At 46.9% G+C, this 12,787-nt stretch overlaps 5 protein-coding genes across 5 annotated transcripts; 2 read left to right on the top strand and 3 right to left on the bottom strand.

Annotated features, from left to right (window-relative positions):
- Positions 1-744: 744 nt before the first annotated feature.
- Positions 745-2,376, bottom strand: ARB_05660 (uncharacterized protein; the record flags this gene model as incomplete). The annotated part of the gene is made up of 1 exon (XM_003016216.1): positions 745-2,376. The coding sequence occupies one exon, from the start codon at positions 2,374-2,376 to the stop codon at positions 745-747; it is 1,632 nt and encodes a 543-aa protein (XP_003016262.1).
- A 1,413-nt stretch (positions 2,377-3,789) lies between these two features.
- Positions 3,790-5,142, bottom strand: ARB_05659 (uncharacterized protein; the record flags this gene model as incomplete). Its single annotated transcript, XM_003016215.1, has 1 exon — positions 3,790-5,142. One exon carries the CDS (start codon positions 5,140-5,142, stop codon positions 3,790-3,792), a length of 1,353 nt encoding a protein of 450 aa, XP_003016261.1.
- A 472-nt stretch (positions 5,143-5,614) lies between these two features.
- Positions 5,615-6,967, top strand: ARB_05658 (uncharacterized protein; the record flags this gene model as incomplete). Its single annotated transcript, XM_003016214.1, has 3 exons — positions 5,615-6,452; positions 6,545-6,790; positions 6,906-6,967. 3 exons carry the CDS (start codon positions 5,615-5,617, stop codon positions 6,965-6,967), a joined length of 1,146 nt encoding a protein of 381 aa, XP_003016260.1.
- Positions 6,968-7,239: 272 nt separating this feature from the next.
- Positions 7,240-8,178, bottom strand: ARB_05657 (inositol phospholipid biosynthesis protein Scs3, putative; the record flags this gene model as incomplete). Its single annotated transcript, XM_003016213.1, has 1 exon — positions 7,240-8,178. One exon carries the CDS (start codon positions 8,176-8,178, stop codon positions 7,240-7,242), a length of 939 nt encoding a protein of 312 aa, XP_003016259.1.
- Positions 8,179-10,741: 2,563 nt separating this feature from the next.
- On the top strand, positions 10,742-11,728 carry ARB_05656 (uncharacterized protein; the record flags this gene model as incomplete). The annotated part of the gene is made up of 1 exon (XM_003016212.1): positions 10,742-11,728. One exon carries the CDS (start codon positions 10,742-10,744, stop codon positions 11,726-11,728), a length of 987 nt encoding a protein of 328 aa, XP_003016258.1.
- Positions 11,729-12,787: the final 1,059 nt, after the last annotated feature.

The raw sequence follows: 12,787 nt of genomic DNA, 5'->3' as shown, positions 1-12,787 counted from the left end.
TATTGTTTGAACTTCCTCTGCTCCTTTCTATTTCCTGCTCAACTTGATTTAACATTTTTTCTGGGTATACGGCAATCATGCCTTTAAAATAAATACCCCTGATACCTCTGCCTACATCATTATACGGCGTCCGGTCAAGAATAAGGGCAAGAAAAAAAGGTGTTAGTAGGATATTTCTATTGTAATAGCCCACCTCTTCTCTTCTTTACTTTTATAAAGATTCCTTGTACAAGTACGATGTTATGTTGAATAGGGCTAATGAGGGTGAGGGTGCACGTCTGGTTTTTTTCACGGCCTTTGCTACATTATTTGATTGGAATTAAATACAATAGACATGAAGGCACAGAAATCATAATAAAGTATACTACGAACTGTTATTATTCACTTATTTGGAATCTTTATCTCCCTTTCCCTATGGTTTTTATGGCATTTAGCTAAAACCCCCTCTGAAGATAGATGGCCAGGTAAAACAAACATGTAGAAAACAATCCTATAAAACTCCTCCTCCCTCCCCCATTTCCTAAAACACAACCAAATCCGGAAAGAAAGATAGAAAAAGAAAAGAAAAAGAAACCATGACTGTGTCCATAAAAACTCCAACACCTTACCAGTACACATCTTGATTCAGAGCTAATGGGGAAAGATTGCGAGGATATTTTCGCCAATGTAACAAATGGATGGAACACTGGACTTAAAAACAATTGGCCTTAGGGGACGGGAAGGGTTTTAATTCCCCCTGCTGGTTCAATGTCGGATTTTGGGAGTTGCAAGGAAGTTCAGCCGACTAAGAGTAAGTCCTTTACCTTTCTGAACTTTGCTAACAGGTGTACCACGCTTTGGGGTCACAGTGGTGGGTAAACGTCTCTTGACTGGACTAGGCGTTTGCATAGCTGGAGGTGTTGTAGGATTTTGTTTAAGACGCTTGATGAATCGGTCATCGCGCGGGGTTTGAGGCTCTTCATCCGTATCATCACGACGCCGCTTCTTATTTGTAATCCCGTGTGGAATAGGAGGGCGCTCCAGACCTGGTTGAAACTCGCCTGTCCTCAGAGGGGAACCGTTTTCTTGAGCGGTAGGTGACGGGAGTTTAAAGGTGAAGCCAGGAACTCTCCTTTCGTGCGGCGGAGTGGTTGGTGGAAGAGTCGGGTAGAGAACATCCCGAGGGCCACTGCCTTGTGATTTTGAAGCAACAGCTGAGGGAGATGAATCATTGCAAGCATCCCGAAGTTTTGTGCTGGCCGAGAAATCCACGGTCTTCTTTGACGACGGGATGCTTATTGAGGATTTAAAGCTATCAGATAAGCCAAGTAGCTTCGTGTCAAAGTCCGCTCGTGGTAAAGGCTGGTGGGTACCAGCAGCAATCTTCTCAGGGTCATTGGAAAAGAGGGGTTGTGGCCGACGGAGGATGGATTTCAGCTGGGGCATCTTAGACTTGTACTTAATATCTGTCTGGGGGGTTTTGGGGGCCGAAAACAAGGATCTGCGCGCCGGTGAACGTGATATAGATTGGGCCTTCACAGTATGGGGGTATTTAATGCTTGCAGCATGCACAATTGTGGGTTTCTGCGGTGTAGTGAACTTGGACTTTTCCAAGGGAACTGGATTTGAAGGCGGCTTGTTCTGAACCTGTGAGCTCTCACCAGACAAGGGAGTCCGGGTAGATTGGCTGGCACTCGCTTGAACCCCCCGCCGCGGGATAGAAGGGCGTGTAGCGGCCGCTCTAGTAGCAGGCGTGATTCGAGTTTTAGTCGGGACGTCTTTTTCAGGGTCACCAAGTTGAGCCTTTGAGATTGTGCGTTTAAGGCCCTTGGCTGGAGACGCTTTATTGGGTTCAACACGAGCTCTAAAAGCAGACGGATGGCCCTCTATGGAGTCCATCTTTCGGAATTGGGCCATATGAGCTGAGCTGAAACGTCCTGCAATACCCTTGGGCTTCGCAATTTTCCGGGACGTTGGCTGAGCTTCAGCCTCCACGTCCTTACCCTGTTGCGCGTTTTTTTCCATCACCATCTGTGACTTAATCCTTGCAGCTTCCTCTCGAAGGCTCTCCATCAATTTCTTTGCCTCCTGGCTAAGTTGGGACTCTCCACAAGAAAATTTGAAATCGAAACTCATCTTGCTGAGCTCATCAACATTTGAAATCCTTCCCTTAGATGGTGTGTTTATTATAGAAGGCACTGACTGATTTGGACCTTTTGAATTATCATGAATGGGCCGGAATCCCAACTGGAGCCCTGAGTCCGGTTGCTTGGTAGTGCTTTGTTGGACCTTACTAGGATGCATTTCTCCCACGCTAGGTTTGATAGCGCTGTGATTTTCCGGAGTTTTGGGGGTCATTTTGTTTTTGGTTGTTGATGGTGGAACTGGAGTCGACATGGCCTTAGAGGGGTTTGTTTTGGGCGTAGAAGGAAGTGATTCAAGGAGCTTTTTGGTTTCTGCAGAGGGGTCCGCCTCACATCGCTGAGCCAAACGCTTAGACGGAGAACGCTTGATACTCGTGTCAATAGGCTGAAGAATGATAGTTAGCACTTTATCCCACCCTGAAAGATGGATTTCATGAGGATATGTTGCGTAGTTCTCACTTCAATTGCCGGCGTCTGGCCTCTTAATCGAGCAGACCTGCGGGTTGCCATGGCAAAGAACAACGCCCGCTCAATTCACAAACAATCTAATCAGATAATGACTGTCGGCTTGGAAAAGGGAAGATTTGAATAATGTGTGTTGACCGTGCGTGCGGAGATGAGTAGTTGTCTAGAGGCTGCTTTGCTCGTCGAGCGCGCGGGATGTCTTCTTGTCTTCCTCCACTCTTGACGTTCGTTGTTGTGGATGTAACGGATTCGGTAGAAAGTAAACAAACCGCGGCTTAGGTAAGCTGATGTCACGGGTAACAAACAGTGCAAACAAATGACATAACCAAAAACCTGATTAGTCATCATGGCGGACGTCATTTGCAAGACCATCAAACGTCAAACGCCAAACATGAGATTCGCAACCAAGTTCCCAGCAGTCTTCCATCATGATCGACAGTTTCTATTATGTTACATGAGATAGTGGAAGCCGATAACTGTTCCTGGCTACAAACATCAGCAAGTAATAACAACAGCTCAGAACTCGATTTTGTTTCGTCACTAACTATTGGAGCAGTTCACTGCAGGACGGTGGCTGGTGGTGCGAGTTACAACAATACTCGGATAAGTACTAATACAGGCGTGGCACCCTGCAGCAGCCCTCTGCATTCATTTTCTGGCTTGAAGTAATCAAACGACTTGCACAGCCCATGTTTTTCTTCAAGTTGTGATACAAACAAGCTCTGTCTGTCCGACATACCCAACTCCAACTCCCAGTTCAACTACATTTCAAATGGCTACCACAGACTCGGGATACGGAGTCACAATGCAAGAATTACAAGCCGTCATACCCTCGGATAGCCGCAGCGATGTTGGCTTAACAATCCAAGTGACCTTTGTTGGCTGCCGTTGACAACTTTTCATCAATCGGCATCATCCAATGGTGTTCCACTCCAGGGATGTTCTCATTTCTAATTATAGCTATAACAATAATGTGCAATTTCTGCAGGGCATCTGTAATTCTTGACTGACGAGCACTAGCTGTGATACACGAATTCGGATTTTAGATTCCGCACAGGTAAGTTCTCGAGATCTGCAGCTCTCTGGCGTTTTGTTATGCGGAATTCGTTTGATCTTTTTCACCCGCTCCATTGAGTTCACCAGATTGACTGTAGCAAGGCGTTGGAGTTCGAGGAAGCTATATGCTGCGACATTTATTCGCTCACAGCCCAAAGGGATAGGTCTCGTCCGCTCCAATATGGTCATGCGGCTGGTGTGTTACCAAAGACTTAACGGCCTCAGTTCTCTCAAACCAAATAAAGCCATCAAACTGGTCTGCGAGATCAGTCGACGAGTAATGCGAGGTACGTTCGGTCCTAGGGCGATAGATAACACCAATAAATCGCTCTAGCCGAGGCGACGCTATTTTCATGGCATGGAGCAGCTCGGCATTAGCGATATTTTTCCTGAGCTCAAGATAAAACACCTGCTTTTCTGACTGGTGAGCCAGGTATTCCCAAGAATCACTCCTCGAAGGCACGACATCCATGATATCCACATCCCCGCCCCATTCATGAGCTGCTGCGACTGTGCCGGTATGTGTACCACATCCAATCAGGGCAACATTGTCTCTGCCGAATTCTTCGCGACAAAGCTGGCCAATGTTCAGTTCTCCTCTGCGTCTCCCCATACTAGTATACCTAGCATCGCCAATGTGGCTATTGTGTGCCCAGACAACGACTTTGGACTCCGGTCCTTTGACATTAAGGATGCGTTTCAGAGTCTCGAACATGTGAGAATCTCTAAGAGACCAAGAGTCCACCGAGCCTGAATACATTGCCCTGTAATACGCCTCCGCATCGGCTACGAGATATGCATTCTGTTCAGCACTGTGGAACTCATCTCCGCCTTGGTGAGCTGCTGTGTACTCCAAACGCTTCTGGAGAAGATCGCGGAGCATGTCAAGAACTGCTTCTTCGCATGTTTTCATTCCACTGTCAAGGTAACTTGCTAGTCCGTATTCTGTCGGATCTTCAACCCATGGCTGCAGACACCCATATCGCTGGCGAGCGAGCTTCGCCATATTTGGATCAATTGCGTCCAGGTATTTGATGACAGCGTCTATGGATCTGCCCATGCTGTACAAATCCAATCCATAAAACCCAACTCGACTGGCTGACGGACGACTACGATTGTAGTCCCTCATCCAGTGCACCATATCTTGCACGTCTGAATTTTGCCACATCCAAGTTGGAAATCGCTGGAAGGCAGGCTCCTCTGGGCGTTCAATCTTTGCTTTAACTCCTGAACGTTGTCTAACGTATCTGTCTACTGCTTCTGAGTCTGGCCAATCTGCCTCGACAGTTACAGCATCAAATCCGTGATTCTGAATCAAGTGCTTGGTTATCTCCGCTCGAGCTTGATAGAACTCTGACGTGCCATGGGTTCCGTCTCCAAGTAACACAACTGTGTACTTTCCCAGATGGTCAAATCGAGACCCAAATGAGTCGCTTGAAAGAGGCGGGAGGGCCTTTGCATTTGACTTGATAAGATCAACAAGCCTAGAAGCAGCCATAATATCTTATTGCAATCTAATTGAGCTAAGCATATATTGATCTCGGAGGAGGTTCAGCTTCAATACCAGTAGCCCTTGATTCAACACGGCTTTATCAAAATAGAAATAAGATGAATAGGCCACGACCAGATGGACTACCGTGGGTAATAAATAAATAGTAGGGTGTTCAATTTGTGACGCCACTGATGACTTCATAAACTTAGTTATTTACCAAGACCCCGGTGCCTTCCCTGTTTAACTACATGTCTATATTATTGAACGGAAGGACTACAACAAAACAATTTGAAGGAGCGAAAAGATGTTAACAATATAAGCTGAATCTCTGTCGACAAAACAGCACAGGGTGATTCATTTTTGAGCGCCATTAAGACCTTCTGTTGTCACTGCCTGTCAGACTCACCATAGGGTTCAATATCTTATCCGCAGACTGCCATACAAAGGGCCTAGCCCCAAAACGCTCCAACCAACGATAATGGCTTTAGAAAGCACGGAAATCAAAACCAAGCTGGAAAGATTTGAGTCCGCTATGGAAAAAGTGTATGGCAATTATAGAGACGTTTCAGATCCGTCTGCCTGGACCCCTCCTCCAGCCCCAGGGGGCCATCGTGGCCGGTATCTATGGACAGATGCATTTGGAGTTGTAAACTTCCTGACATTGTACAAAATGCACTCCGAGCTAAATGCTGAAAACGGATACCCAGAGAGATATCTCACATTCGCAGAACGACTTGTGGAGACCGTCCATGATATTCTAGGAAGAACTCGAGATGGAACTTCCCGTCTACCAGGTGCCACCGATTCGGAGCCATTGGCTGGGGGGCTAAGGATTGGGAAAGTCCACGAGACCGGTTCGGATGGTGATGGACAATACCACCACTATCTAACGCAATGGATGTTTGCTCTTAACCGGCTGTCAATGGCAACGGGAAATCCGACCTACAACAGACAGGCGTATTCACTGGGCAAAGCTATTCATCCACACTTCTTCGTAGGAATCGGCACACACAATCCTCGTATGGTATGGAAAGTAGCGATGGACCTTTCACATACCCTTGTTTCTAGCGAAGGGAACCTGGATCCGTTGGATGGATTTGTCACATTCTCCTTGGTCCAGGCATCGGCCAAGAAATTTGGGGATGGTGAAGTATTCGAGGAAGAAATATCCAACTACAAGAAGGTGTCTGACCGTAGGGGGCAGCATCACCCTTCACCGGATTTCCTTGACTTGGGAATGACTCTTGTCTCAGTCCAGTGGTTTTATAATGAAGACTGGGCTGTCACCTTAGCATCTCGGTGTTGCAACATTTTGAGTAAGTGGGAAAATTTACTACAAGAAGGGCACTTGCCAGTCAATGGCGAAAATTCCTAGCAGTGTACAGAACTAAGCTTCATGTTGTTATAGAATCTTTGTTTGATGAAGGGTATCACCTGAAGTTCGGCTCTAGCCGTCTCGCATTCAGGGAATTTGGAGCGTGTCTCGGGGTTGAATGTTTTAGGGCTACAGTAGGTTCGGATGGAGAGTTATATGACTACTTCAAGGAAATTTCAGATGCGATGATTGACCAATATAATGATGGCAACATAGAGACTCCGGATGATCTGAAACCTATCACCAGAGTCATGTTCGCTTCTGCACTAATTCCAGGAGGTAAGATAATCTCATCGATATTCTTGTGTGCTTCTAAAACCGTTCTACTTACACTTTATCTATAGCATTCCAAGCTGGTTTCTTTGGCCCAGAGCCTATCAAGATAGGAACCTAGCTGAAAAGAAGACGGTAGAAAGGGAAAATTGCAAGATGTTCATGGAAGAGAACGAAGTCTAGGCCCGCTGTTAATAATTACCTGTATATTATAATTATTGCGATGAACCAAGGTTCCAGGAACTGAAGTGCCGCTCCCAACCCATGAGCGCAACCATGAACTATAAATGGATGCAGCAGCTAGATTTATTGTTAGGAAGGTATTAGTCTATTTCATTGATCTAAATTTATACTCCAGGCATGCCAATAAACCCGCGCCACGCTAGTAAAGAACGAGGCAGTATATGCACCAAATATACCGTAGCGAGAGCGAGGACCAAACCCGACATCTTTATTTAGGAGAAACTGTTAGTGAATGAAGACGGGAAACCCAAGAGCACGGAAAGAAGCAGCTTGTAGACGAAAGAAGGTAATGGACTGACCTTTTCAAGCCATGTATGAAACCATATCCCTGTCATGAGTAACATCCACAAAGATAGACCCACAATTGTCCAAACGAATTTCCTAGAAAGCTCCGCAAGAAGCTCCCCGATATCATCAGGCCCACACGCAGTAACTTGTTTATCCGTGGTCCTTTGCGCTGGCCCTCTAGCACCATTCACATTACCACTGCTGATAATGACCGAAGATCTGGTGCCCATTATCTCAAATATCAAAAATGCGCTTGCTAAAACAAGCATGAATGCATGGCCGCTCACATCGTGGCCACCTTTCCAGGTACCCCCTGACGCTTTGCACAACACTGAGGTCAGGACCACAGCTGGAGGTAAGTCGGACTGCGAAGGATCATCAATCATTTGTTGTTGGATCAATTCGCATCTTCCACCAGTGGCAAGAAAACCGCGATCAATTATGGGGGCCCCAAAGCACCACTGTGTCGTCAAGATCCAGGAAAAAGTAACGAGTAAATAGCGAAGGAGGGCTTGTCCGACGCGTCGCAGGCGACAGTTTGCGGAGATCCTTTTACTGGTAAACGCTTCCTGCGTTAGAAGCAGTGATAGGAATGCTAGGCTTGTCCAGAGCCATCCGATTTTAACGAAATACACGTTGAAGACATTTCCTTTCCGGGCAAAATAATTGACCGGCTCTTGAGACTGCGAAGATATCGATGATGGGCTTGAGGGGTTCGCGGTCGGTGATATTCGAGAGTAAATGGAGCCCAGAATAAGAGTTAGAGGATAGATAGCAAGCAGGTGGGCGGGAGGTTGTGAGCCAGTGTGAGTGACCGGTACTTTCGATTTCGGCACTTCTGATGCCAGATCGTTGGAAACCATGTTTGAGTAACTATCGCAAGGCCCAACTGTGGGCTTCAAAGGTGCGGATATTTAATGAAAGCACAGGAAAAGTAGTGCCGCATCTCTAGAGACTGTATAACTGCATATGTGTCACTGTGACACGAGCTTCTTCAAGAGTCTGAAGCAGCTAACTAGTCGACGATGTCTTTTTTTATTTGATGCCTTGAGAGCGCAAGAAAAAGTTGGATGTTGATGACGTTGAGATGGAAGTGGCACGTGATGAGCTTAGACTTCCGAGGTAAAAATAGCTTAACTCGAGGTCGACGTCGACTTTCTCCTTTCCACGAGACAGCACATTGTTGGTCTGGCTGGAGACAGCGGCCTGGAAAGATAGGAAGAGAAAAGGGCGTCCTGTGCTGGATGGGGAGTTCTGCTGCCGGTGGGATAACTGCTTTATCTCCTCGGAAACGGGCCTCCAGGTAGCTATTCTGGATGCTTACATCAAGGTCCCGTTATCCTTGCCTATAACTATGGAATGAAAATATTCCAATATCTCAGCGCCAGAGAAACAGCATGGATGGTTAAGAGGTTGTTGGTACACATGCTACCAGGATGAATCCAGTGTGCAGCCCCGCCATTTTGGTGATGGGCAATAATATTGGCCCCTCCTCCCCTCCAAGGGGAGCTTTGGGGCTTTCAAAGTACACATGCATCAAAGAACCAGTTTAGGAGACCTTGTTTACATCGAGTTTATCTCCCTATACCGCAGCACCGCCTTAACCTACTTCGGCCTTTATTGCTTCATTATCGGTCCTGGATACACATGTGCAACGCCTTTTCCGCCCCTTGCAGCTAATGTTTTCTCGAATCTAACCGGCAGATCTCCAGAGAGATGTAACAGTGTGCTTACAGGACTCTCTTACCTCCTGTTATTTACTATGTTTTTTCGAATTATTTAGCTGGCCTAGGATGACGGAAGGGTACGCCGGCGAAGGACGCCACCCCTCATGGCCCGGGAGCATTTGTTCCATCTCGTCCCCCTTCCCTTTTACTTTCCTTTTTGTTTTTAAAGTGACCTGTTCTTTCATCTAGGCTCCACTTGATAGCAGAGCTCTTGAGTAGTATTAGCTCGTGTTGCTGGCGATATCAATGATCACCGATTCCTGCTCGGCACACTCTTCGAGCCACGCTGAGAGGGCTAACAGAGGACTCTTGGATACCATGGGGCCATCCCGGGGACCGCAGGATGTTTCGCAATTACACAATGGAGCTTAAATCACGTATTCAACGTCACAAGTATTGCCATAGTGCTACACGGGCAGATCGTGATGTGCTTGGCGGCTACTACAGAACCTTGCCATGTACCATTTCTGTTTGAAGCTCTTTGAATAGCAGGGGATAATTTCTGCAGCTACGCCGTTTGCAAACTTCGAATCTGCAAAATTATCCCCTGTTTACTTGAAATTTCCAACCAGCCTCTAAAATGAGTGATGCGCTGCAGCATGCCATGCTTATATTGACCCTTATTTTCTACTGCCTCGAGACTAACACTTTACCCCTGCCCGGCCCGTCAAGGGCGGTCTTCTCGAATATAAGAAACTCCTGTATTCGAGATTCTTATCAACTGACTGAATGACCGTCTAGCGCCTGCGCAAGATTGGTCTGAATGAGTGTCATTGGACTTCCTATCAAAGTCTTCGCCGCTGCTGTGACGCAATACGCCCTGAGGAGCAGCTCGTCTCTTGCAAACGCGCTGACGACTACACCGTCATTATTGGCTATCCAGTATGTTGGGAAGGGCAATAAGTTGGTGAGCGGGTGGCTTTGAAATGGACACTCCTTCGCCCTCAATGGTACATTGACCGCCTAGCGTTTACTTCTATCTCTGAGGTATCCACACCATCCTGGCTTTGTAACGCCACGACATGGTGACAAACAGCTCACCAACAGCCCTGGTGTCCCAGGGCGTTATTTTCTTTTTTATAATTTTGGCTTTTGACCTTTGCTTTTATATTCTGTCTGCATATACTCCGATTCCCCACAGGAAAGGAATGAAGGCTTCGAAGTATTCGAGTAAAAAATATTACCGCCGTACTGCGCACGGATCATCTTGTTTCTGTACCAGAAGGAGAAAAAAGCAAAAGTCTGGGGCATCATATATACCGATAACCGATATAAGTACTCTGTGAAGTACACTCTTGATCTCCACGGCTTCCATACCAATTTACACTCGACCTCCTTCAACCAGCTTTCTCTCAACCTCCTTCTCACCAAGCGCAGCAACAAACATCTCTTAGGGATATTCATTTCCTTGCTTCCAGCCCTCTCATCATTCTACCACCCTTTTATCTCTTACGCAGACGAAATTTCCAGCACTGTTAACAGATGCCTTCAGAAGGCGTCCCCAAGTGCCAGCGGTGTCGTAGGGACCACAAGAAGGTTAGATGACTGTCGCATTACCCCTTTTACTTGCAAGCTCCTAACGACAGTCTAGTGCTCACCCGAGAACAGGCAATGGCCAGGGACAAAGTGTGATCGTTGTGAAAACTACGGTTACGAGTGTTCCGAAAATCTTATGGCGCGGAGGTCGTCTCAGAAAGAAATGGACACATCACGGCCAGCTAACCGTCTTATGGAGGCCTATCCACATAATCGATTCTTTGGCTCTCCCCAAGAATTATCGCGACCATTACCTGTGCGCTCTCAAATCCCAGTTGTTGGAGTAATGAACCAGCAAACCCATTTTCAGTCCCCTTGGGCAGGGCTATTCGACTACCTCAGAAATATCGACTGGCTAAGCTTAACTTGTTCTCCTATCCCTATGGCTTCCAACCCCTTTTTTACAATGTTTCGTTCGTCTATCTGCCCAGTGCCTGATATTTCAGCAACACCACTGGGCCAGCGATTAATGTATCTGGAAGCATTCGCGCAAAGTCAGAGATACATGCAGGACCCCTCGGTCGCGCTCTCTGCATCTCCACTAGAGACTTCTATCAATCTTATAGCTACCCGATTACAGAGGGACTTTCCCCGGATAGCTGGTATGTTCAGCTTCGATGAACTTGTCGTTATATGTGGAAACTATGTCCGTTACGGCTCTTACTGGAACGTGTTTCGGACTGCCCTCCAGACTGACGAAATCCTGCTTGTTGACCCTGCATTCTCATTCGATATGGACCTGCCAAAAACTACATTTGAGAGCGCCCAGCAAATATGGTTATGTCCTGAATTCGGGCTGAAGCAATTCTGTCAAAAGCTCTCTGGCGTCAGCCAGATGATTTCCGATCTGGCTCGAACTGAGCAACATTCAGAAGCACGGGCATTCCTCGCATCCAAGATACCCGATCGTATCGAGGAAGTACTTGGTCCTCAGGTTACTTCTTCAACAATACACAACTATCCTTCCCCCCTTTTCCCTCCAGATACGATGACAAGTTCCCCAGTCGAATTAACAGATGGCGATGTATATTCACCTTCCACTTCCGCGGGCGGCGATGGGTCCGAAGACGGCTATTCATTAGACGGGAGGGGATTCCAACCCATTACAGAGAATGGCCGCTACAATGATGCCTGCTTTTGGGGTAATTAACTGTCTTAGGGTATTTCCAACGTCTCGGCGCAGTTTACATGGGAGATGGTGGGTGGGTGGGTGGCAGGGGAAAACATGACCATAACTATTCTTTCAAGATAGGTAATTTCCGGGCGTTTGAATTCTCACTGGTTTTTGTTTTTTTTCTTTTTCTCGCTTTTTCTTCTTGGGCGGATCTTTTCCTTACCGCAATCACTCTGTTTGCCCTGCCCCTAATGGTGCATTACTGTTGTTTACAATGATTTTATAATTTTTCAGATTTTGGCTGAATAGACAGACCATCGGGTGGATCATCATGACCATTCCCACTCCCTGCCTCATCACAGGAGCTGCTATTCGTCGGAAAGCAGAAGGATGGGGCCTTCAATCTTGTATTCGTACGGTGGCTTGGGGCCTGGTATGACTTGCAGCCTGTCCGTTGCTCCGCTGCTAATGTGGGATCCATGAAAGCCGACGCCATGCAGCGGGAATAGATATTGCTGGGAGGTTTTACTATCATGAAGTAGTAGAAAGTGTTCGAAATTCAGCTCAGATCCCATAACTACCCCTTTTACCGCGTGAGTTGTCAGAATAATGACGTTCAGTCAGTATTTCTTGTTATTTCTCAAACAAATGCCTCGACTCCAGAGGAAGATGGAATGGGATAAAAGCGCATTGGCTGTGGCCTATCTACATCACGCAGCTTTTCGAATGCACCTGTCCTTTCGGCTTACTGGTTTCCCTGAGCAAGGGAAAGTTTGTGACAAAGGGGGCGGCGTACGGGGAGCCTTGACTAAACCCAAATCTAATACACGTAGCTCTACTTATATTGTCAACAGCTCATGGGCTTTCTGGTTCAAGAACCTAATCACCAGGCCGGTGGGCGGGCAGAGAGAAATATAACCAGGCGTAAGGAGCAGGATCCTTACTAACTCGCCAGCACATCGCCAATTAGCGGGCAGTTACAGTCCCAAACAAATCTGAACCCCAGCCACCAGAATTTGACGCTATGCGTGCGCTAATATAATATACCCTTGGATACGTCGGGCCAGCTGAGAAAACACTATACTTCTCCTTTTC

Source organism: Trichophyton benhamiae, assembly GCF_000151125.1.
Source record: "Trichophyton benhamiae CBS 112371 chromosome Unknown contig01145.0, whole genome shotgun sequence".
Classification (NCBI taxonomy): domain Eukaryota; kingdom Fungi; phylum Ascomycota; class Eurotiomycetes; order Onygenales; family Arthrodermataceae; genus Trichophyton; species Trichophyton benhamiae.
The sequence above is the reverse complement of the archived record's forward strand: the minus strand, read 5'-3'. Positions and strand labels throughout refer to the sequence as shown.